At 38.0% G+C, this 25,044-nt stretch overlaps 2 protein-coding genes across 2 annotated transcripts; both read left to right on the top strand.

The window, feature by feature from the left end:
- The first annotated feature begins 6,481 nt into the window (after positions 1-6,481).
- Positions 6,482-7,351, top strand: LOC138885632 (uncharacterized). The gene has a single exon (XM_070166601.1). It carries the CDS (start codon positions 6,482-6,484, stop codon positions 7,349-7,351), a length of 870 nt encoding a protein of 289 aa, XP_070022702.1.
- Positions 7,352-7,604: 253 nt separating this feature from the next.
- LOC104224963 (uncharacterized) lies at positions 7,605-8,609 on the top strand. The gene has a single exon (XM_009776700.1). It carries the CDS (start codon positions 7,605-7,607, stop codon positions 8,607-8,609), a length of 1,005 nt encoding a protein of 334 aa, XP_009775002.1.
- Positions 8,610-25,044: the final 16,435 nt, after the last annotated feature.

Here is a 25,044-nt window from a genome sequence, read left to right as displayed (position 1 = left end):
TTGAACTATACATGCTGAGTTCATCACCACTTTAAGGCCAAAGGTTAGATCTATTACTTATTGAGTTGGTTATACTCACGCTACAACCTACACCTCGTATGCATATCCAGGTGCTTCCGGTCACGGTGGCTGTTGAGTTGTGGAGTCCGGATCTTCAGAGATTATCGAGGTAGATTCTTGGCATGCATAGACCTTGACTCTCTTCCTTTATCTTCATTTTATGTTTCAGTTTTATTCTCTAGACGTTGTATTAGACTATATCCCTATATAGATGCTCATGTACTCGGTGATGCCCCAATTTTGGGAGAGATTTTATATTGAGTTGTGATTTCTCATTCTGTTTTTAAAAGGTTTTCCTTAAATTTAACTGCTTCTGTATCTTTCAAAGCTTTAGAGTGTTGGGAATGTCTGAGTAGTCGGCTTGCCTAGTTCTATGATAGGCGCCATCACGACGGGTTGGTTTTGGGTCGTGACAAGTTGGTATCAGAGCCTAGTTTACATAGGTCGCACGTGTCATGAGCAGGTTTAGTATAGTCTTGCGGATCGGTACAGAGACGTCTGCACTTATCTTCGAGAGGCTACCGAACTCTTAGGAAACTTCACATTCTTGTATTCTTGTCGTGCGAATTTGTTGATTTTGGTAACTAAACTTCTGTTATTTTATTCTCTCACAGATGGTGAGGACACATGCTACCAGACAAGATGGGCAGCCACCAGTACCGCCATCTAGGGCCGTGAGAGTGTAAAGTTGCAGTACGGGCCGCATCAGGGGCAAGGGTGGAGCTCGTACATCTTCTAGAGCAACACCTACAAACCCATCAGTCGCTCCAGCTCAGGAGCAGGTACCAGATACAATTGAGATAGTGGGGCTAGCTCAAGCACCAGTTGTGCCCATCATGATTCCATGCCTTCAGGAGGATTTGGCTCAGATTTTGACTGTGTGCACCAGTCTTGAAGGACTTCAGACACAGCGGTGTCACCACCCCAGCCAGTTGTAGCTGCCTAGGCTCAAACTGATGATGAGCAGAGGATATTGGTGAGATTTGGGAGGCTCCAGCCTCCATAATTTAGCGGGGTTGAGTCAGAGGATGCCTAGGGCTTCTTGGATAAGTGCCAGTAGATTCTTCGCACGACAGGTATTTTGGTGGAGACCAGTGAGGTCTCTTTCACTACTTTTAAGTTTACTGGGATGCCTTCAGATGGTGGGAGGCTTATGAGAGGCGCAAGCCGGTCAGTGCAACACTACTTACATGGCAGGAGTTCTCTGTTCTTTTCTAGGAGAAGTTCGTACCGTAGTCTAGCACAGAGGAGCTGCGCAGACAGTTTGAGCAGCTACGTTCGGAGGGCATGTATATGACTTAGTACGAGATGAGGTTTTCAGAGTTGGCTCGTCATGCAGTTTAGTTGGTTCCCACTGATAGGGAGAGGATTAGAAGGTTCATTGATGGCCTCACATATCAATTGTGGTTGCTTATGATTGGGGAGAGCATGTGTTCCTTCTACTACTATTATGGAATAATAAATGTAGAAAGTAAAGAACACAAGTATTTTTACGTGGAAAACACCCGGCTCAAAAGGTGAAAAAAACCACGACCTACTACTCAGTAGAATTTTCCCCAATACTTTACTAAATCACTGAGCCAAAACAGCATTTACAAAACACTTTGTAAACCTAAGGATTACCTCTAATCCCGTTGTAGCAACCAACCTCTAACTATTGTGATTACTTCAAGTTAACTCTAACTTGAATACTCAAAGTACTTATTACAATTGCTTTTAGATAAAGCTGAAAGGTACAATATGAATACACCTACTACAATTGAACTAGAAATAAAGAAAGACACATAAAACTCTTTATGGAGCTGGTTCTTCAATCTGGTTCATGTAGCTTCAGGTTTGCACACTTGAATCACACACGAACTACTTGCAAAAAGCCTTGCTATTTTGCTCTCAATTCACGTTTAACTTCTGCATTTTTGTGCAACACTTGTAAAGTGAGAACATCCTGCAATTTATAGAGTTGGTAGATGAAGAAATAACTAGAATTCTAATACTACTCTGCCTTGGAGGAAGAGTTCTAGTTGATTTCAACTTCTAACTCCTTCCCTATCTTGGATAGTGTTCTCTTTGATTAAGGAGTCCTTCTCCTTATCAATTGTGCAACCTTTACGATCAGGAGATACTAAATATACCAATTTAAGCTTATCTACTTCACGTACATCCCACATGCTCGAATCTGCCCGTTTCTATGCACACAAGAGATGGACCTAGTTCATGCCTGAGTTCCTTTGTCAGTTTTCAAAACTAACCTTTACTTAGGCCAACAAATTTCCCCTTTTTGATGATGACAAACTCTGTGCTTTTCATAAGCTTAGGCCTTGTTTTTACTCAGCTCAACATCAACACAATGTTTGAAACATTTTTTCTTTTTATCACTTATCATCAAGGACCAGGTATATTAGGTTACAAACATTATTTGTTCAAAGCTAAACAACACTTATTTAAAGCACAACCTTTTTTCTCCTTTTGGCATCATCGAAAAGTTGCATAAAAAATGTGAGATAACTAGATTTTAAAACTTACTCATGGCCACTAGGGCTACTTCAAATGCAAACATGGATTAATCATCATAGATCAAAGCTAAGAATTTTAACCATCAAAGAAATATAAACAATCAGTTAGAGCAAAAACAGTGAATTTCATTGATGATTGATAAGATTATACTACAAAGCATAAGAACAAATAAAAATACAGAAAACATGAGCAAAATAAACAAAATGTCCCCATATGGTCATTGGTTAATCTACACTAGGCTAGGAAGTTAAGGCTGTGAAGAACTAGGTGCTTGGTTTTTGAATTGGAGGAGTTTCAGCATACCTTGAAGAATGCCATCATTCTTCTCTTTTTCTCTTGCTAGCTCAGTTATGAGAGTATCTCTCTTAGTCTCCACCTCAACCAACCTCTTCTTCAGCCTTTCAATCTCAGCATCCTTAGCACCATTTCTTGCACCAAGGCTCTGACCTTGCTATTCACTGGTACCTTTTGGATGAACTAGGTTCTTTATGAGTGACATTGACTTCATAATCGTAAGCAACCAGAGTATTAACCCAAAAATGATTCATGCTTGTACTAACCTCCTACTTTTCCATATATACATTGAAATATGCAAGCACAGTTGTGAGAATGATGTCATAGGGAATGGTATGAGCTTTGGTGCCATTGATAACTCTATCAAAAAGCTGGATTATAGATTTCAATCACTTTCTTCAGCAGGTTTGCGAGAGTTTCCTCTACAGATGAACCAGGTTCATATCCCCAAACAACCATTGCACCCGCGTCTTTGGTTAAACTCATAGGAGTGGGTGAAGAATTAGCCACTCTTGTCCCCTTTCCCCTCACAGTACTCCTAGCACCCTTACTCTCCTTTTTGTCTTTTTTGTTTTTACCACCAACTTCTCCAGATTCTGTAGTCTCAACACCTGCTATAGATCCTAAAAATATATTCTTAAAATTTGTAGCAACTTTAGAAATTGTCTCAGGAGAAACTTTAGAATCAGAAGATACCTGTTCAGTTTCGGAAGAACCACTTTCTTACCCCTGAGTAGCAGACTTAAAAGAATCTAAGTGGTTTAATATGGTCAGGAGTCTTGAACGTAACTGGTTCACTTGTAACAGATAAGTTCAAAAGAACTTTGGTATTTGGTAGAACTCTGCTCATGATTCAAATATAGTTATTTCAAATTATGCAAAGTGTAGAAAACATACCGTGTTATCTTGATGAACCACTTTCTTCACTGATAATTCTCTTGTGTAAGTCTAAATTTGCCAAAATAGAGAAAATATCATTAGAGATTAATGAGTCATTTTAACACATGGCACAAGAGTATACTATGGAAAGTATGAGACTAAGCAAGATTTAATCTAATTATACACAATTTACATACTTTCTAATCAAATTTTTTCAATGTTTTCATTTTTTTGGTTTAACCCTAATTTCAACCTGTTCCTCTCAAAGTGATCTCTACCTAAGGCTTTTGTGAAGATGTCAGCAATTTGCTTGTCAGTAGCACAAAACTCCACATTGATCAAACCTTTCTCATAGTTGTCCCTCAAAAAATAGTGCCTAACATCTATGTGCTTAGTTATCTTATGAAGAACCGGGTTCTTTGTCATACTAATAGCACTAGTGTTATCACAAAAAATAGGGATGAAACCAACATCAATTCCAAAGTTCAATAATTGCTGTTTGATCCACAACAATTGAGCCTAACATAAAGCAGCAACAACATACTCCGCTTCAGCAGTAGATAAGGCCACTGAATTTTGCTTTTTAGTAGCCCATGACACAAGACATGAACAAAGGAAGTGTGCCATACCTGAGGTGCTCTTCCTATCCACAAGGAACCCTGCATAATTAGCATATCCCACTAGGTTAAAATTACTACCTTTTGGATACCAAAAGGCAAAATTTATTGGTGCCTTTCAAGTATCTCAATATTCTCTTGACAACAGTTAAGTGGGACATCTTTGGATTTGCCTGAAATCGAGCACAAAGACCTATACTGAAAACAATGTCAAGTCTGCTAGCAGTAAGATACAAAAGAGAACCAATCATTCCCCTATACAACTTCTGATCAATAGATGAACCAGGTTCATCTATATCCAATTTCGTGGATGTTGCAATAAGAGTGTCAATTTCTTTCGATGTTCCTTCCTGATTTTATTACTGATGTTGGGTATATTTCTATATGTTTTGATGTTACTTTGCCCATGTTTTAACCACTTTTTGATGCTATTTGGTGTTAGAAATGCCCAACATGGTTTAATTATTGGGTTTATGACTAATGGAATTGTGTGTGATCATTTAGGGTGTTTGGAGTGCAAAAATATGAAGAAAAGATGCTCCAACTATAGGAGAAGAGGGTGAATGCGTCGCATCCAACCTTGGGAAGAAGGTTACTTGGTGCACCCCTTAGCAGTAAAGTTGGCCCATAGCATCCCCATAGCATCCGCACCTGGGCAAAGCTGAGATGGAGGAACATAGGGTGGATGCTGCATCCACCCTAGTATGCAAAGCTGAGAAGCGGAGGACGAGGTGGATGCGAAGTATCCATCCCAACATCAATCCTTGAAGCAGATTCGGACTAGGATTAGGAGAACTTTGGCCCACGACTTTTGTACGCAATATATAAGCCAAAAACACCTCTTTTAAGTCATCTAACATATTGGGAGAGGAGAAAAAGCCACGACAAAGCTTGGGAACCACGAAATTCGTCTTGAGTTCTTACTTTTTCCTTCTTTTATTGATTTTTATGTATTCTTGGGAATTACTTGAAATTGTTACTATGAGCATGCGTGGCTAAGAAATCTATTGTTCTAGGGTCATGGGTGAAACATGAATGTTGATGTTTGAAGTTTAATTTGACGAAGTTGGTTTTATTATATTGGTTTGTTTATTTAATTCTGTTCTCAATTATTTTGCTGAGTAGCTAACAGTGAAATACTATCTACAAATCTAGAGTTGAACTCGAAAGTGGGAATTCTAGATTGCATATAGAATTAAATAGAGCAAGTTCATGAACCCGGGCATCGGGGAACGGATTCACAATTAGGATAGACATATACCTAATTGTCTTGCTTGGTTGAAATACAGGAAGTATAAATGCATTTTTGTTAATCTTAATTCCATAGACATATAGGTATTAAGTTAGCTTGAATAGGCGAGTAAGGATTTGATAGATTCCTATGAGCAATATCAACCCTGTCAATCAACAATTTAGATAAATTAATTAGTCATTTTAAGCCAAGAATGCAACACGATTGTTAGTTGACCTGTGACCCTGGAATATTCTCTCCTACTGATTGTTATTCAAAATTGCTATTTGTTCGATTGATTTCTAGTTAATTCATTGCTTGATAGTTTTAGGTAGTAAAGTAGTTACTTCTATATTTTGTGAAAAATCTCTTGAATCAATAAGTTAATTGAGTTTGAATCAGTCTATAGTTAATTACAAGTCTTCGTGGGAACGATACTCTACTCACTACTTTATTACTTGACGATCACGTGCACTTGTGTGAGTGCGTTTGGCCACAACAAGTGTTTGGCGCCGTAGCCGGGGACTTAGAAATTAGCTACTTGACCGAGTTAAGCTTTTATTAATTTTTTGTTCAAGCTTAAATTTTCAGTTTACCTGGTTTGTGTTAACACATACTATTCTCTTGAAAGCGGAGGAGTAGAAGCGCAAACAATCTCCTTCCTCTGGATCCTGAAATTGAATTAACACTTCACAGAGTGAGGAGGGAAGTCAAAAATAGAACTAGAATAGAAGGAGAGTTGGACATTATAGTACAACCATAGCCAATAAAGATGGCATGTAACGCAGAATGTGCTGTGATTGAAGCTGCAAGGCCCAATCTTGCTAATATGACTCAGGCTTTTGTGAAGCCTGAGATCACAGGGCATTTTGAACTCAAATAGTACATGGTAAAACTAATTCAGTCCACAGGGAAATATGTGGGTCTATCTCATGAAGACCCGCAGAGGCACATTCAGAATTTCTTGGAAATTACGGACACTTACAATTATCCGAACGTTTCCAAGGACTATGTCAGGCTGACACTTTTCCCATTTTCACTGCTGGAGGAAGCTAAGGAATGGTTGCAAAAGGAGCCCGCGAACTCAATCCACACTTGGGATGATCTAGCAAGGAAATTCTTAATCAAGTTTTTCCCCACTAAGAAGACAAAGTCATTGAGGAGTCAGATTCTTGGGTTCGAACAACGGGATGATGAGACACTTCGTCAAGCGTGGGAAAGATACAAGAAGCTACTCAGAGACTGCCCACATCATTGTCAGACTGATGATGTATTGGGTCACACTTTTGTTGATGGGCTAGATAATGCATCAAAGATGACTCTTGATTCATCTTGTGGGGGTAGTTGCATGGCTAGACCGTACAGTGAAATCCAACTCTTGCTAAATAACTTCACTACTAATGATCATAATTGGCAAGGAGATGGGGATTCACGAAGGGCAATTAAACAGAAGGCAGTCGGGTTGATTGAGCTTGATGACGTCTCAGCCATGATAGCCGATATAGCAAAATTAGTAAATCAGATGAATAAAATGACAATGCAACAAACACAACAGATGCAACATGTACAACAAATGTCTATTTGCTGCAAACTATGTGGTGACAGTCATATGAGTGACATGTGCCCCACGAATCCTGAATCTATATACTATGTGGGGCAACAGAGCAGAGGTTCAATGAATCTGAATGCACAATATGAGAACACTTACAACCCAAATTGGAAGAATCATCCCAACTTCTCATGGGGTGCAAATTAGCTGCATCAAAATCATTATAGACCCTAAGGAAATTTCAATCAACCTCAGAACCCACCCCAACAAACAGAAGAGAGTACGAATGACTTGCTGAAGAAGTTGTTGCTTGAAAATCAACAGCTCAGGACCGATTTTAGAAATCTTAAGAGGCAAATAGGGCAGTTAGCAGCAAATCAAAATACTAGACCTGCTAGAGCTCTCCCGAGTGATACTGAGCCTAATCCTAAGGCTCAAGTCAATGTGGTTACCTTGAGAAATGGAAAAATTAGAAGAAGTTACAGAGAAAAAGAAGTATACAACTAGACCTGAAGGAGAATTAGTTCTTAAACCCGTCGAGGAGAATAAGAAAGAAAAGCCAGAAATTGTGACAAGGCCACCACCTCCATTTCCACAAAGACTTCAAAAGCAAAAAGATGATGCTATGTACAAGAAATTCTTAGATATTTTGAGCCAAGTGCGTGTGAATTTGCCGTTGGTAGAAATTTTGCAGGAAGTGACTAAGTATGCAAGGTATCTTAGGGATATTTTGGCAAACAAGCGAAGACATATAGAGTTTGAAACAGTTGCACTTACTAAAGAGTGCAGTACTAGATTTCAGAGTAAACTTCCTCTTAAGTTGAAGGATCTTGGGTGTTTCACAATTCCTCTGTCTCTCGGGAAACAAGATATTGGTAGAGCCCTGTGTGATTTAAGGGCTAGTATAAATTTGATGCCATCCTCTTTGTTCAAGCAACTTGGATTTGGGGTGCTTAAACCTTCTACAATCACTTTGCAGTTGGCTGATAGATCACTAGTTATGCCAGAAGGAATTATTGAGGATGTGTTAGTTCGAGTGGGAAAGTTTATTCTTCCTGCTGATTTTATTGTTCTTGATTATGAGGCAGATGAGGAAGTACCTATTATTATGGGGCGACCATTTTTAGCTACTGGTGGAGCACTTATTGATGTTAGGGAAGGGAATTTGAAGATGAGAGTTAGCGACGAGGAAATCACTTTTAATGTGTACAAGGAACTTAATCTCCCTAAGAATTATGAGGACTTGTGCATGATTGCTGCGGTAGAACTGAAGGGGATAAAACAAAGTCCTTATGCGAATTATAGTGATTCGGATGGGACAACTGAATTGGAGGAAGTGGTGTTGCAAGCTGAGTGTGTAAGGATGATTGAGAAAAGAGCTAGAGATGAAAGAGGAGACCTTCTGAGAGTGAGTAAAAAGGCTAGGCTTAATGGGAGAAAGAAGAAGAGAAAGCGCCCAGCCTGAACAGAGTAGCAGTGTCGTGCCGCGACATTAAATCAGACACTTGTTGGGAGGCAACCCATCTTTACTGTTTTCTTTTAGTTGTTTTTCCTTATTATTGTTGTAGTATTTGCTTTTGTTTTGTAGGATTATAAGAATAGGAAGCACAGCCATTGGAAGGGTGCAAAAGCGAGTTAGATGGTGAGAACTAAGTGTGGGATGCCACACAAAGGACGATGCCTGGGGAAGTCTGAGTACCTCGTGAGCTGCTATTTCTTCGGCCTTTGGCCTACCAGGGAGTCTCTTTTACTCTCTTGTTATTTACAGTGTGCATTGAAGACATTGCACAATTTTAAGTGTGAGGTGAGGAGATTGTTTGGGTGAGTTTCTGTGCTAGCGTAGCTTAGTAGTTGTTCTTAGTGTAGAGTTTTTGTTTAAAAAAAATAAATAGAAAATTGGACTTTTCCCGATGATGGATCTCCTAGACAGTTTTCTTGAGGGATTAAGGTCCTCAGAAAAGCACAAAAATTTTTTCTTAGCCTTGAGTAGTTAGTAAATGTAACCTATTAGGCAATAATCCCCTTGGTTTTTCTTTGGCCATCGGTTCTTTTCCAAGAGATGAATTTTTGAACCGGGTATTAGTTTTTCAAGACAAGAAGTAGATAGGATCTTGTGTTTTTCTTTTATTTTTGCTGTAATTTTTCCTTTTATTTTTGATGTAATGGCAGAAACCGCGGATCGGAACCTCGACGACACCTTAATCGGCTCTCCACCTCGGTATACTTCATCACTCTTCCTAATTCTAAACTACACGTGGACTGATTCCTTTATAGCCAAGGATATGTAGGCAGCTCAGATACCAAGATTTGGTCACATTCTCTTTTCTTTTAGTTTTTGGTCTCTATAAATAATGATCGGGTCAAAAAACCTGTCTCGTCGTTCTTTGTCTGAAAACTCTTTATGTTTCCAGTCAAAGAGGGGCAGCTGTAGACATGTAATTTTTTACAATTCCCGAGATTTTATACATTTTAGCATTTAAATATTTAGGTTAGGTCTAATATTGCTATTTTAACTAGTTTCGACTCTTTTACTTTATTTTATCACAAAAATAAAAATTACATAAATATTTTCTTTTATTTAGCTAATTGATATTTTATCTAGTTACTTTTAGTTTACCTACCTTTCATAAAAGTCAAAAATACAAAAATAGTTCCACTTTATTTTCAAGAATATTAGTATATTTGGTGGTAATATTATTTTAATTTTCGATGATTTTAATCTAATCCCATTTTTATTTTTATTTTTAGTATGAAATTTGAAAAAATACCAACAATAGTTTCACATTATAATATTACTCATTAGAACTAGTTTTAAATTTTATAGTATAGATTTTATGCTATTTGTAGAATAGGACTAAGATCTTGGGCTAGAATTTGGCCCAAATTTGAATCTTCCACATAAACTCAATTTCCCTTAGCCAAAAAATAACCTATTGTTCCTAAATCCAAGCCCAGGACCCCACCCTAATTTCTCTGAAACCAACGACACCAAGCTTCTTCTTCTAGAACGCTTGAACACGCTAAGCAGACAGTCGAAGACCCATTCCAGTTGTTGCTTCTTCACCTCACACCAAACGACCACCTAACTCCACCAAAGCCCTCACCACAAAAAACCAGCGAACCTCCTGCTTCTTCAACCCTAGAACACACAAATTTGTTGCAACACTAGCCCCACCCGATCTTTACCTTAGAACCGCCGCCAACCCTCTCTCTCTCCCATTTTTCTGTCGTCGGTGAAGTCAGCCACCCTAAGACTCCTTCCTCTCTAGAAACCGGACAGCAGCGAACAATACAGTGAGAGGGAAACCTGGAAAATGAAATGAAGTAGGATTTGACGAGGAGCAATTTTCCAGCGATATACATATTTTTTGGTGACTGCTATACTTGGTTTCTTTGGGATTTCGACCACACTTGTTAGGAGAAAATGTTGTCTATTGGTTCTTTATTTTTCTCGCCGGAAAAATAAACTCAGTCCACTCCTAGTTCGAGTTTTCCGGTGCCGATTCGAGGTCGCCGTTTGAAGTTTTCAGTCTGAGTTCCTAATGTTATTTGTCCTTTTTCCGATCGAAAATAAATGTCTGATTCTTACTCTGCCTTTTGAATGTTTATTGTGATTCTTGTGGATGTTGGGTGAAAATGGAATGCACTCAAATTGTTTTCTATGTTTGATTGTTTGTCTGGAATTTGATTCCTCTATTTAGTCCATTTTTCTGATTTGTAATCTTTATATCTATTAACTGGTTAAACCCCTAATTGATTTCATGAAAATATGATACCAATGGGCTAATGTAATTAAAACTTGTGTGGTTTTGGTCATAGTGACGTTTCAGCAGAAGTTTGTTCCGAAAGATTTGAACAACGTTTTGAGTTAAACAAGTTAATAAAAGAGTATTTGCTGGCATGGAGTTAAAAAGGTTCTGTTAGTAAGAATTGAAGGAAGATTTTTGGCTCAAGATAATTTATGCTGCTATTGTATTCTTGTTTCATTAATCGAACCGCTAGGAGCATGCGTAGGCCGGTTTCACTCGTGTAGGCAAATATTAGGATTTTCCTTTTCTTTTCTTTTATATGAGGTGAGAGGTCTCCCCTTAGTTGAATTTATCTGGCGAATGCCCCGCGAGATTTGTATAGATTTTTATCCGGAGTATGCCCCAAAGTATTTGTATTTGGAGTCCGAAAGTAGAACTCGTAGTATTTTTATTTTCATCTTCATTTTTCTTTTATTAGGTGGGAACGACAGCGAGCCTCTTGTCTGTTTATTCTTCTTTTCTGTGTTTATTTTACCTCAATTTGAATATTTTAAAAGCCAACTAGATCGAGTACGCAATCGTGACCTTCACGGAACTCGGGGAATGCCTAACACATTCTTCCAGAGTCAAATGAACCCCTTTACCTTGAATCTCTGGTGCAAACTGGTTTAAGAGTCAAATGCATTTTGAAAGGAAATTATTATTTTAAAAAATGGTAACCTGGCACACTGAAACCAAATGCCAGGTGGCGATTATGAAAATCCTTTAAAATACAATCTTTTTATCACTTTTCTAATTAAAACCCCATTTGAGCTTCAAAATCGTTTTATTATTTTAAGAGAGTTTAGTGAAGTGGAAAAAGGGGGTGTGACACCACCCAGGGCAACATGATTGTGGGAACTGACTAGAGAGGAACTGATCCTCAAACCTTGAAGGAACCTATCCATGAACTTATTCCTCAGTAACTATTGCGTCTAAATGCACTCACGTAAGTTCACGTGATCGTCAAGTAATAAAGTAGTAAGTAGAGTATCGTTCCTACGAAGACTTGTGATTAACTATTGACTGATTCAAACTCAATTAACTTATCGATTCAAGAGATTTTTCACAAAATATAGAAGTAACTACTTTACTACCTAAACCATCAAGCAATGAATTAATTAGAAATCAACCGAACAAATAGCAATTTTGAATAACAATTAGTAGGAGAGAATATTCCAGGGTCACAGGTCAGCTAACAATCGTGTTGCGTTCTTGGCTTAAAATGACTAATTAATTTATCTGAATTGTTGATTGACAGGCTTGATATTGCTCATAAGAATCTGTCGAATCCTTACTCGCCTATTCAAGCTAACTTAATACATATATGTCTATAGAATTAAGATTAACAAAAATGCATTTATACTTCCTGTATTTCAACTAAGCAAGACAATTAGGTATATGTCTATCCTAATTGTGAATCCGTTCCCCGATGCCCAGGTTCAAGAACTTGCTCTATTTAATTCTATATGTAATCTAGAATTCCTACTTTCGAGTTCAACTCTAGATTCGTAGATAGTATTTCACCGTTAGCTACATAGCAAAATAATTGAGAACAAAATTAAATAAACAAACCAATATGATAAAATCAACTTCATCAAATTAAACTTCAAACATCAACATTCATGTTTCACCCATGACCCTAGAACAATAGGGTTCTTAGCCATGCATGCTCATAGTAACAATTTCAAATAATTCCCAAGAATACATAAAATCAATAAAAGAAAGAAAAAGTAAGAACTCAAGACGAATTCCGTGGTTCCCAAGCTTTGTCGTAGCTTTTTCTCCTCTCCCAATATGTTAGATGACCTAAAAGAGGTGTTTTTGGTATATATGTTGCATACAAAAGTCATGGGCCAAAGTTTTCCTAATCCTAGTCCAAATCTTCTTCAGGGATTGATGCTGGGATTGATACTTTGCATCCACCTCGTCCTCCGCTTCTCAGCTTCGCATGCTAGGGTGGATGCTTCGCATCCACCTTTGTTCCTCTATCTCAGCTTTGCCCAGGTGTGGATGCTATGGGCCGACTTCACTTCTAAGGGGTACACCAAGTAACCTTCTTCCCAAGGTTGGATGCGACGCATCCACCCTTTCTCCTCTGGTTGGAGCATCTTTTCTTCATATTTTTGCACTCCAAACACCCTAAATCATCACACACAACTCCATTAGTCATAAAACCATTAATTAAACCATGTTGGACATTTTTAACACCAAATAGCAACAAAAAGTGGTTAAAACATGGGTAAAGTAACATCAAAACATATAAAAATATGCCCAACATCACCACCCCACACTTAAACCTTTGTTCTTCCTCGAGCAAAGTAGAATCAACCCACAACCGATCGAACAAAATTAAGCTTATCGCTATCAAACCACACATTTCAATTAAGCTTAAACCCCCATGACTTTGGTTGATACCAACAATTAGCCCTTTGCATATGCATTCTCGGACTTCCTTCTCCATGTTAATAACATGCCAAGTACGCTATTGAACAATTCAAACCAATCAAATAACACATTCGGCACATCTCAACCTCAGAAACTGACTCCTTAGGATAACTACTTTCAGACCAACTTACTCACTCTGACTGAAAAGTTTAATAAAGTCGCCTATCCATCATGAACCATGTGCCCTCACCACAAAATCGAGAAAGATAGTCCGCACACTCAAATAAAATTTGAACGTAATTTAAGGACTTCAAAACATTAGAAGAATTCTCTCACTCTCTCAATGAAGTTCACACGAGCACAAAAGGTACCATATGCTTGCCCTTAATGTAAATCTCTACTAATGTAGGCTTGCTTGAACTCAAATCAATTAGGACTTTTCATGGTTATAATGTGGGCTAAGGGACGGGTAGGATATATTTAGGAATAGTAGTTCACCCTCCTAAGCATTTTAACACATCACATAATTAACTTTGAGCGCAAATTCTTCAATCCCAACTTCCATTTTTCAACAAAAATCACTCCCAACAACGTCCCCTTTTTCTTTAAGCACCACCTTAGTGTATACCGCACTAGCAAGAATAGGACAACAATTTATTCACTTTTCCTTATGTTTTTTTTCAGATTTGTTTTTTCCAAATTTCGCTAGTGGTGTATTATTTTACAAAATAAGTGCCCCCTTCTTTCTTTCATTGGTTCCACTCAAAAGCCACCCCACACTCAGTCCTTTCTTACTTCTTTTAGCGCTCATTTTATAATTAAAGTGCCTTAAGAGGTAAATGATCAAAACAATGTTAATTAAGAACAAAAAAGGTATATGCTTGTAATGTGGGTGCCAAATAAAAGTATATAGGCTCAAAAGGGTTAACTAGGTATATATTTGATTTGTGGTATCATTATAGTTCAAAAGGATCAATGAAGGCCTAAAATCATATTTAAAACCGAGCAGAACCTAGGATTTCGCTTCAACTCACATACCGGGCAAGTTCTAGACAAAAATGTACAACACGAGACTTATACAAAAAATCTCACCACACATTGGTACATGATTCGCTTAGGATGACTACATTTCAACTTTCAACCAAAGCAAGTATTGAGTTAAGTCCTAAATTTTAATGCACACAGCACAACAGTTAGCACAGGAGTCAAGACAATGAGCCTAAGTGTCACGAAGAAGCTATTTAACTTTTAAAGGCAAAAATAGCCCTCACAAACTCATGGAGAAAGTTATAATCCACATGCTCAGGTCTAACTCTGTTAATATCAAACAAGTCACAGAATATGCTGAATTTAGTCTGAGTCTTTACATGCTACACTACCCTAAAAAGAAAATCTTCACTTGATCCTTCAATATGAAACATAAAATTCACCATATTTTTCAGGCGGGCTCCTGCTGCTTCAACTTGAAATAAACATGAAATTTGAGTAGACTGAGCTTGCAAACCTTGTCTTTCCGGTGGGCTTTTGCTACTTCTGATTTGGACTAAAATAATTGCCCCTATTCTTCAGGCGGGATCATGATGCCTCTCTGACTTGAACTTAAAAATTGAAAGTTGACCCTATTCTTCAGGTGGGATCCTCCTGCTTGATCTTGAACGAAATTGAAAGTTGACCCCGTTCTTCAGGAGGGCTCCTGGTACTTTAATGATTTGAACCTGAAACCAATTTCTGAAACATTACCCCTCGTTCTCCAGGTGGGTGACTACAATAAAAATAACAAATAAACAAAATTTTCTGCCCCAGTTTGCACTAGGATGATTTGTGAGTTGTTAGCAAAACTGTAAATTACCTATGTTATTGATGCAATGATGAGAACAAAACTAAAGATTTGAATGGGATATGCATCTCCTGTGAGTAAAACTAAGAAAATTTGACTAGCAAATTCATCGGACTAGGTTTTCTATCTTAGGAGAAAGATTCATCAGACTAAGATTTCGATCCTAGGAGAAAATTCATCAGACTAGGTCCTTTTTTTGTTATCTTAGGAGAAAGATTCATCAGACTAAGATTTTGATTCTAGGAGAAAGTTCATCAGACTAGGGTTTTTTATCTTAGGAGAAAGATTCATCAGACCAATATTTTTATCCTAGGAGAAAGTTCATCAGACTAGGGTTTTTTATCTTAGGAGAAAGATTCATCAGACCAAGATTTTATCCTAGGAGAAAGTTCACCAGACTAGGGCTTTTTATCTTAGGAGAAAGATTCATCAGACTAAGATTTTATCCTAGGAGAAAATTCATCAGGCTAGGTTCTTTTTTTTTGTTATCTTAGGAGAAAGATTCATCAAATTAAGATTTTGATCATTGAAGAAAATTCATCAGACTAAGTCCTTTTTTGGTTATCTTAGGAGAAAGATTCATCAGACTATGATTTTGATCCTAGGAGAAAGTTCATCAGACTAGGACTTTTTATCTTAGGAGAAAATTCATCAGACCAAGTTTTTATCCTAGGAGAAAGTTCATTAGACTAGGGCTTTTTATCTTAGGAGAAAGTTCATCAGACTAGAGCTTTTTGTCTTAGGAGAAAGATTCATCAGACTAGAGCTTTTTGTCTTAGGAGAAAGATTCATCAGACTAAGATTTTGTCCTAGGAGAAAATTCATCAGACTAGGTTTTCTTATCTTTGGAGAAAGATTCATCAGACTAGGTTTTCTTATCTTTGGAGAAAGATTCATCAGACTAAGACATTTATCCTAGGAGAAAGATTCATCAGACTAGGGCTTTTTATCTTAGGAGAAAAATTCATCAGACTAAGATTTCTATTGGGAGGAAAATCCATCAGACTAGGATGTATTACCCGAGGAGGAAAGTGTGAGTCGCAATGACAAGATTTTATATACACTAGCAAGACAAATAAGGATAAAGATTTGAGAAACTTCCCTTTGTCAGCTCTTTTCTTCTCTTCCTTTTGTCTTTTTTGTGAACCACTTTCCTTACACTGCTTTATTCCTATTTCAAACAAAGAAAACTTTGTCAGTTTTGAAAGTGGAGGTCGATTTGTGGCCTTGAGTATTGGGCAGCTTGACTTTTGCTCAATCAGCTTGAGTCAGTTTCAAGAGGCTTTTGCTCTGCATCAACCGTGATTGTTTCACACTTAGCACCATTTGAGTTTCATGGCTCAATAGCCTTATCCCAACTGGAGATATTTTCTTAGGTGACCTTTTATGATATCTTGAATTACTTCCTGCTTTTGAGCAATTTGTATGTCAGAGAGAATTACAAGTTATCTTTGCTTGCGTCAAGTAGGATGACAAGAGTTTTTTTTGGGGGGGGGGGATATCAATTGCATGAATCCTCAAGGCATGTTGATTGTAACACCTAAGTATGCTGGCCAAGTTTACTTTGTGCAACTGAAAAGCTGGTAGCAGATTTTGAAATCTTTTCTTGCTTGTTTTGACAAGGACTGACTTAGAGTGAAGGGACACAATGATGCAAAGAAAAAAATATTAACAAGAAATGCCCTTGTCGGGAAGTATAAAAGGAAGGTTTTTTCTTTTCTTTTTTTTCCCCAATAACTAGCCTTAATGATCATGACATGCATTTTGGACTTAAAGGCCTATCTATCAAACTAATCCAATCTTCCCTTTTACCACTCTTATGACCTTTGAAGTCGAGTTTTTTCGTGTCAATCCTTTTCATCATCTTCACGACTCCCTTTCGGCTAGTGGTGCCTCGAGGGGTTTTCATCAACAAGTTTCTCTCATTTATTTATCTCTACTTACCGTCGTCTTATAGTGGCCGTGAGGGTTTTTACTAATAAGACTCTTTCATTTTTTCCTTTTTTTTTTCTTTTGCTTTCTTTTTTTATTCTTTTGTGAGAAACTTGACAGTGTTATATGTCGCATGACCACCATTGCTCATTGAATACTTCTCTTGGTATTATTGAATGCATATCGGGAGGTCTTTATTTGGAAGGTTTATGGATAGGGTTGGAAAGAAAGGTCGGCATGAAGGCTCAAAGTAGACTCGAAATTGTAGACTTACAACTCTTGAAATCGACTCTTTCAAAAGTGAAATAAAATCTTTGCCTCAGTTTCAAATACTAGGGATTGTTTTGGATTTTTTAACCTTATTTGGTTTGACCGAACCGTATAAGGTTGCCTACATATCCTTTTTTTAAGGAATCAGGTCGAACGTAGTTCAAACATATGACCTAACTAAATTTTTTTCTTTCTGTTTGTTTTTCTCTCTCTTTTGTTTAAAACAAGTTGCCCCAGCCTCTATTTTTGGAGGCATTGACATTTGACTGTTCTTTTCTTCTTTTTCTTCATTTGAACTTTCTAAGAATTGCCACAATTTGTACTCTTGGGGCATGAATTTTTTTTGAACTTTTGACTCTAAACTTGATTCCAAAAGAGGGTTGTCAAAGAAAATAACACAGGCTCAAAAGTTGTAGAGAAGGGTATAAAGTGTTTGGGTAGCAAAAAAAGGGTCTTCCAGCCTCGAGAATGCCATCATAGTATCCTTTCATGATCACAACATTAATGAGCATATATGACTTCTTGGTGTGTCATGGTCGAAGAACACTTTCCATCCATTAATATCAAACTTTTCATCAAACTTCAATAGGTTCTTCCTCAAACCTAATCTTTACAATGATTTGAAGGCAAATTTTAGTCGAGCTTAATTCAAAAGTGTTTCGACTCTTTATTCATCCTCCAAAATATCTTTTTCTCAGTTATCCAATTCAAGATTAAACCAAGTTTTCTAAGATCGGCCAAAAATTCCGCATGCATATCATGTCACTAGAGCTAGCGGCAAAAGAACTAAGCATAGAATGACACTAAAGGACAAACTGTATTTCATTGAGTAAAAGATGGAATGGTCTAACAACAAGACAAACAACCTAAAATCTGAATTACAACCCTAAAATAACCCGGATAATGAAAACAACAACAAAACAGACAGACAAGACTCACACAAACAAAATAGAGAGATAGAAGGGCTTGACTCAATAAAACAAATAAAATCTGGATCACAACCCTGAAATAACCCAGATAATAGAAAAAATATCAAAATGAGCTACCAAGATTCCTTCCCAGTGAGGAAGAAATGGCTTTTCAATTGTCAAGCTTGACATTTAGCCACAAATTTGCTCATTAGAATCACCATGGCCTTCTTCAATTTCAGTCGCCAAGTTTCCGAGAGGATTCTCATACTCCATGTCACCACGCATCATCCCCACAAAGTTTACATCATCATGTGCAGGTAAAGGATCTTGTGTGACATTCTGGGCGTCACTGTTTTGGATCACAATCAGTTTGTCCTGGATCATCCTTTCTACTTCTCTTTTCAAATCTGGACGGCTTTCGACATTGTGCCCCTGGGTATTGGAATAGTATTCACACCTTTTAGAAGGGTCAAAGCTTCTCGCATGCGGGTCCACATGATGTGGAGGAATAGGTGCAATTAGGTCATAATGCTTTCGGGGGTGTTTTGGTGGCTGGACAACATACTGGGGTGGAGCAACAGAGTATTGTGGGTTCTCAGGGGAATCATCAAAAAATAAACGAGGTTGGTCATATCTTTGAGATGTTCTTCTAGGACCTCTTCTCGACCCTGATGTCATCATGATTTCTTCAACCTTCTCATTCGTGCCACTAAAATTACCAGATTCAATTTGGACAGCCTGAGTTACAGCTTTGAGAGCTGATTGACTTATAATTTTGCCTATGTTAAGGCCATTCTCTACCATTTCTCCCATTTTGATTGCTTCCGAGAAGGATTTGCCAACTACGGACATCATGTTTTGAAAGTAATCTGGCTTTTGAGCCTAAAGGAAGATAGTGATTAGCTCGTGGTCATCTATGGGTGGCTTAACTCTAGTTGCTTGTGTTCTCTATTTAATAGCATATTCCCTAACGCTTTCAGTTGGTTTCTTCTTCAGATTTGAAAGGAAATTATGGTCCGGGGCGATGTCGATGTTATATTGAAACTGTTTGACAAAGTCCTGGGCCATGTCATCCCAAACATACCAGCAAAATGTGTCTTGATCCATAAACCATTCGGAGGCTACACCCGTAAGGCTTTCCCCAAAATAAGCCATAAGTAATTCTTCATTTCCTCCCGCACCTCTTAGTTGATTTCAATACCTTTTCAGGTGGGCTATGAGGTCTCCATGTCCATCATACTTTTCAAATTTGGGAGTATTGAAACCAAGTGGCAAACGAACATCGGAGAGCATACATAGATCCTTGAAAGCAATACTCTTCTGACCTGCCAGCCCTTGTATGTTTTTCAACTGTTGTTCTAAGCTTTTCAGTCTTTGGGTTATTTCTTCCTGTGCTGGCTTCTCAATCTTTGCAGGAAGATCAAATAGGTAAGATTGGTACTCAGGAGAGTGGTATTGTTTTTGCAGGTAGCAAATTGTGATTCATGAGTTTTCCTTTGCACCATCGTCGGCTGTAGGATGGTGAAGACGGGCATAATTGTAGTGGTTGTCTGATTGGTTGTCAATGGCGCACTTTGGGAGTGCGCAACAGAAGTTCCAGCTATAGTCGTACAATTGGGATAAAGACTGAACCTAAATGGATAGAATTGATCAGATAATAAAATCGTAGTGGTAGTAGTCGAGATGGGTGTAAACTTTGGGAAACATAAGAAAGGGATGGTCCTTGACCATTGGCCCATGCTTGACACATTTTAGACATTTGTTGTTTCAGTATTCTATTCTCCTCAACCACAGTAAACTCTTGTTGAACCCTCTGACCCCGAGTCTTTTGACCACTCGTAACAGCTTTAATGTAAGTTGTCATTGGCATTTTTTGTTGGACCTTGTGAATAATGGAAGTGTTGCAGCTCACCACAAACTGACCACCTCAAATTTTCTTCACAATTCAAAACAAAATACACGTTAGAATGGACTTAGTTGGTCCTTATTATTATCATTCTTTCTTCTTTTTTTTTTTATCACTTTTATTTTTCAAAATCATTCGATCGAACCTGATGTGGGTTGCCTACGTATCATGTGGGAACATGAATCATTTCTTACATAGTTCGGGAAGATTAGGAATAAAATAAATAAACTAACTCATTTTTTTTGGATTTTGGATTTTTTTTAGTTTCCAAAAGCTTCTTATAAAGAAGAAAGAAAGTATTTTTTGGATTTTGAATTTTCTTTTCAATTTTCGAAAGACGAATGAAAATATTTTGGGATTTTGAGAAGAAATAAAAGAAAATATTTTGGATTTTTACAAATTGGAGTCTAAAACAAAGACTTTCTAAAGAAGGAAATAAAGGAAAATATTTTTGGAGGTTTTGAAAATTATGGGCTGGAACCGATGAGGTTTGCCTACATATCTCACATCCGATGAGAATCAGACCCGCGTAGTTCAGGAAGATTGAATACGGGAGAGAAATTAAAAAAAACTGATTTGGAGAAAACATATTTTTTATTTTTTGTTTTTGTTTTTTTGAAAATTGATGAAACATGTAAAATCTTTTTGGATTTTTTATTTTTATTTTTTTTGAAAAATTTGAGAAAGGAAAATATAACTAGGCCCTACTTGCCTCATCTTTATACTTCATCCCATTTTCTTTCTCGTTGGTCCACCGAATGACCCACTTACCCTAGAAGAATGTAGCATGTAACACATATGGATGATTAAATATCTTTTTCGACCATGGGCCCATTTTGACATAATTTGGATAGGCCTCCTATGAAGGGACACAGTGCTTGGGATCGATCCCTACTAAGTGTAAATGACATGATGCAAATAAGCATGACCTAATAGCTGACCTAAGTTTGGGGTTCACTAGACAAGGCAATTCGGGGCGGCACGTGGTCAATGGCAGCTACTCTAGCTGTCCGCCCACTCCATGCTCTGACGCCACCCCCCCTAAAGACACGGGCGACTCACAAAAGGCCGTGTACGCTCAAACGTACTCCAGAAGACTTGTTCTAGAAAGAAGACACATGGTTATGCAAATGATGATAGTTATAAAGCGGTAAACACATAAAGAAAAGCGATAAACAAATAACCAACAAAACAGTAAATAAGACAAACAAACCAAATAAAGAAAACAAACACCTCAACCAAATATCCTAAAAGTGTAATGACTCCCGTTTTATGAATTACCTCTTTGTTTCCCCCATTTCTGCTTATTATTGCCTTGTTCAGCTATATTATGTGTTATCGGATTGGTTGGCTCAGGTTCAAAGAAGTTTTAGTAAGGTTTGATACACTTAGTCTCTTTTGAGTAAGCTTAAGTTGGAAAAGTCAATCGGATATTGACTTATGTGTTAAAGGGCTCAGATATGAGTTCCGATGGTTCGGATAGATTCGGGGAGTGATTTGGGACTTAGGATCATGATTGGAATGTATTTTGGAGGTACGGAGTATATTTAGGCTTGAATTGGCAAAATTGGAATTTTGGCGTTTTCCGGTTGGTAGGTGAGAATTTTATATAGGGTTCGGAATGGAATTTTGGGAGTTGAAATAGGTCCGTTGTGTCATTTGGGATATGTGTGCAAAATTTCAGGTCATTCGGACGTGGTTCGATAGACTTTTTGATCGAAAGCGAAATTTGGAAGATTATGGAATTCTTAGGCTTGAATCCGATGCAAATTTGGTGTTTTGATGTTGTTTTGAGCATTCTGAAGTTTGAAACAAGTTGGAATAATGTTATAGGATAGGTTGGCATGTTTGGTTGAGGTCTTGAGGAACTCGAGTGAGTTTCGGGTGGTTAAACGGATCATTTCAAGTTGAGAAAAATTGCAGAAAATCTACTGTTGATGTTGCAGACAGCTGTGCTTCGCGTTTGCGAGTGGACCCTCGCATTCGTGAAGGGTTAAGATGGGAGGCTGTGAAGTTGGACTTCGTGTTCGTGAAGGAGGTCCCGCGATCGCGAAGGGTTGAGCTCAATGATCATCGCGTTTGCGTGTCTTAGTCGCGTTCGCGTAGAGGAAAAACTAGCAGTTGGGTCCAGATCAGATTAGCCTTCGCGTTCGCGAGTGGGCGGCCGCATTCGCGAGGAGTTGTGAAGTTAAAGGTTCGCGTTCGCGTGCGTTTGGTCTCATTCGCGATAAAGGGAAAAGTGGTCAACGTCAGGTTGTGCTTCGCGAACGCAAGGCGTTGGCCGCGTTCGCAATGAAGGATTTTTAAGTGCTGGGCAGAATGTTTAAAAGACCCTTTCCATGATTTTGGGTTTAAGTTCTTCCATTTTTGGGCGATTTTGAAGCTTTTTGGGTTTAATACTCAATCCTAATGTGATTTCTACCTAATTAATCACGGAACTTGTAGAATTTAAGCCTAAATATTGAAGAACTAGGGCTTGTAATTGGAGACCTAAAATTTGGGATTTGAGGGGCCATTTATGGTTGGATTTTGGTGCTTTTGATATGAATAAACTCGAGGAGTGATAAGGAGTCTATTGATGTAAGTTTTATCGGATTCCGAGACGTGGGCTCGGGGATCGGGTTTGGCCAATTTCGGGACTTTTGCCATAATTTGATTATTTTTGCATGGGCTTCGTTCCCTTAGCATATTCTAATGTTATGATTCTAATTTTGGGTATATTCGGCGTGAGTTGAGGCCTAGGCGAGAGGCAAAGGCGTCGCAGAGTAGTATTTCATCCGGTTTGAGGTAAGTAACCATTGTAAATCTAGAACTGAGTGTACAAACCCCGATATTTCGTATTGTTTTGTTAAATAAGGTGACGCACATGCTAGGTGACGAGCGTGTGGGCATGCACCGGTAGGGATTGTGACTTGGTCCGTTCCGTAGCGACTATTAAGCCGCGTATTTGATTTTGAATCTTATGATATCACTTATTTTAGAGGTTGATACTATATTATGGGTTGCATGCCATGTTTGGGGCCTTGTGCCAACCTGTTGAGACCCTTAGGGGCATTTTTACTGTTTTCCTCACTCTATTTGTTTGAAAGCATATCTTTAGTCATGTTTTACCTGTTTATTGTTTAAACCTGGTTTTTATCACTCTATTTCTTAAAAATATGAAAATTGTTTGGGTTGAGTTTCCCTGATTTCCACTGTTATGCCCGAGTGGATGTGAGGTTAAGGACTGAGGGAGGTTGAGGACCTAATGGTGAGGATTATATATATATATATATATATATATATATATATATATGGATCAGGCTGCATGCCGCAGCGATACTTATATGGATCGGGCTGCACGCATCAGCGATATATATATTGGATCGGGCTGCGCGCCACATCGATATGACGCTTGGGCTGTAGGAGCCCCTCCGGAGTTTGTACACCCCCAATGAGCGTAGTCGACTATAAACTATGGATCGGGCTGCATGCCGCAGCGGTTATTATGATTATTACTATTATGCGATATTATTGAGCCTGAGTGTTGAATGTGAGTACTGAGTGATGAGAGCTGAGTCACGAGTTACTGAGAGGCTTGCCCGAAAGGCTATATTTATGAGTGATACCTTGCCCAAGGGCCCCATCCATGATATCTTTGCTGATTTCACTCTTCTTTTATAATGAGCATCTGTTGAAAGCTGCTAAGTAAATGATTTCAAAGTATTTCAATTGAAACTGAAGTTTTTACGAAGTAGTCGACTTTTAAACTATTTAGTTTGATTGATACCCTATTGTGTGCTCTTATATATGATTTTTAACTGCTCGTCACTGCACTCAGACCTTATTTACTTTAGTTACTTACTGAGTTGGCATACTCACGTTACTCCTTACACCTTGTGTGTAGATTCAGGTGCCCGAGCAGCAGAGTGAGGGTCCCCAACATTTTTTGGAGCTTATCGGAGGCTGCAAGGTAGCTGCTGTTGATACCCAATTTCTCCCTGTATATTTTTTATATGCAAATTACCTTTCAAATAGCATATGTATGCATATATTAGTATGTCCAAGGGTTTTCATATTTTTCATAAATTTTTAAAGATTTTTAGATCAATTTATTGCCCTATTTTATCAAGAAAAACCCATTAATTATTCCCAAAATTGTCATTTTGGCAATTCACTTATTATATTCTCATATTTATACTAAAATATAGCTAACATAATTTTTGCATAATTTTACAAATTTATTTAGTATTTTTAAAGCTAAATTGCATATAATTGCAATATTAGCCTATTTTAAGATTTAATTGTGTTTATAATTATAAAATTGACTCCAGTATATTTATTTTTATTATTATATATTATTAATCATTTTAGTACATTTAATTTATTTTACTATTTTTATATAAATAAGGGAAAATGACTATTTAAATGTTAGCCCATTTGTATATCAATTTTGGCCAGATTGGGTACCCCTAATTGAACCCAATTTCAGATCCCGTTGCCCGGCCCAAATCCTAAATTTACCCAACCCACAACCCTTTAAAATAATCCGCCCGGATCCCCTGTTAATCTCAGCCGTTGATCACTTAGATCAACGGCTCATATTTGCCCTTTCCTTTTTAATTCCCCAATACCCCCTAAACCCTAACTACTTCTCAACTGTAGCCGCCCTTGAATCCCCCCTTCTCTCAATTCTCTCTCAAAGCTTCTCGAACCCTAGCCGCCTCCCTCTACTTCCACCCTAAAACCATAGGAATCCATGGCTTCCAAGGACATTGAAGCCCCATACCGGCCTCCTATAACTCCTACACGCCTGGTCACTATAGTTTCAAGGCTTGACCATGAAGAAGCTTGGTCCAGACCTCAGAGTTTTTCAGTGCTATGGCTAT

Source organism: Nicotiana sylvestris, chromosome 2 (assembly GCF_000393655.2).
Source record: "Nicotiana sylvestris chromosome 2, ASM39365v2, whole genome shotgun sequence".
Taxonomy (NCBI): domain Eukaryota; kingdom Viridiplantae; phylum Streptophyta; class Magnoliopsida; order Solanales; family Solanaceae; genus Nicotiana; species Nicotiana sylvestris.
This window is presented reverse-complemented; position numbering and strand designations above follow the sequence as displayed.

What these genes read in the sequence shown, in the direction of transcription:
- LOC138885632 (XM_070166601.1), top strand. Translation starts at nt 6,482, where the DNA reads ATGGTAAAACTAATTCAGTCCACAGGGAAATATGTGGGTCTATCTCAT.
- LOC104224963 (XM_009776700.1), top strand. Translation starts at nt 7,605, where the DNA reads ATGGAAAAATTAGAAGAAGTTACAGAGAAAAAGAAGTATACAACTAGA.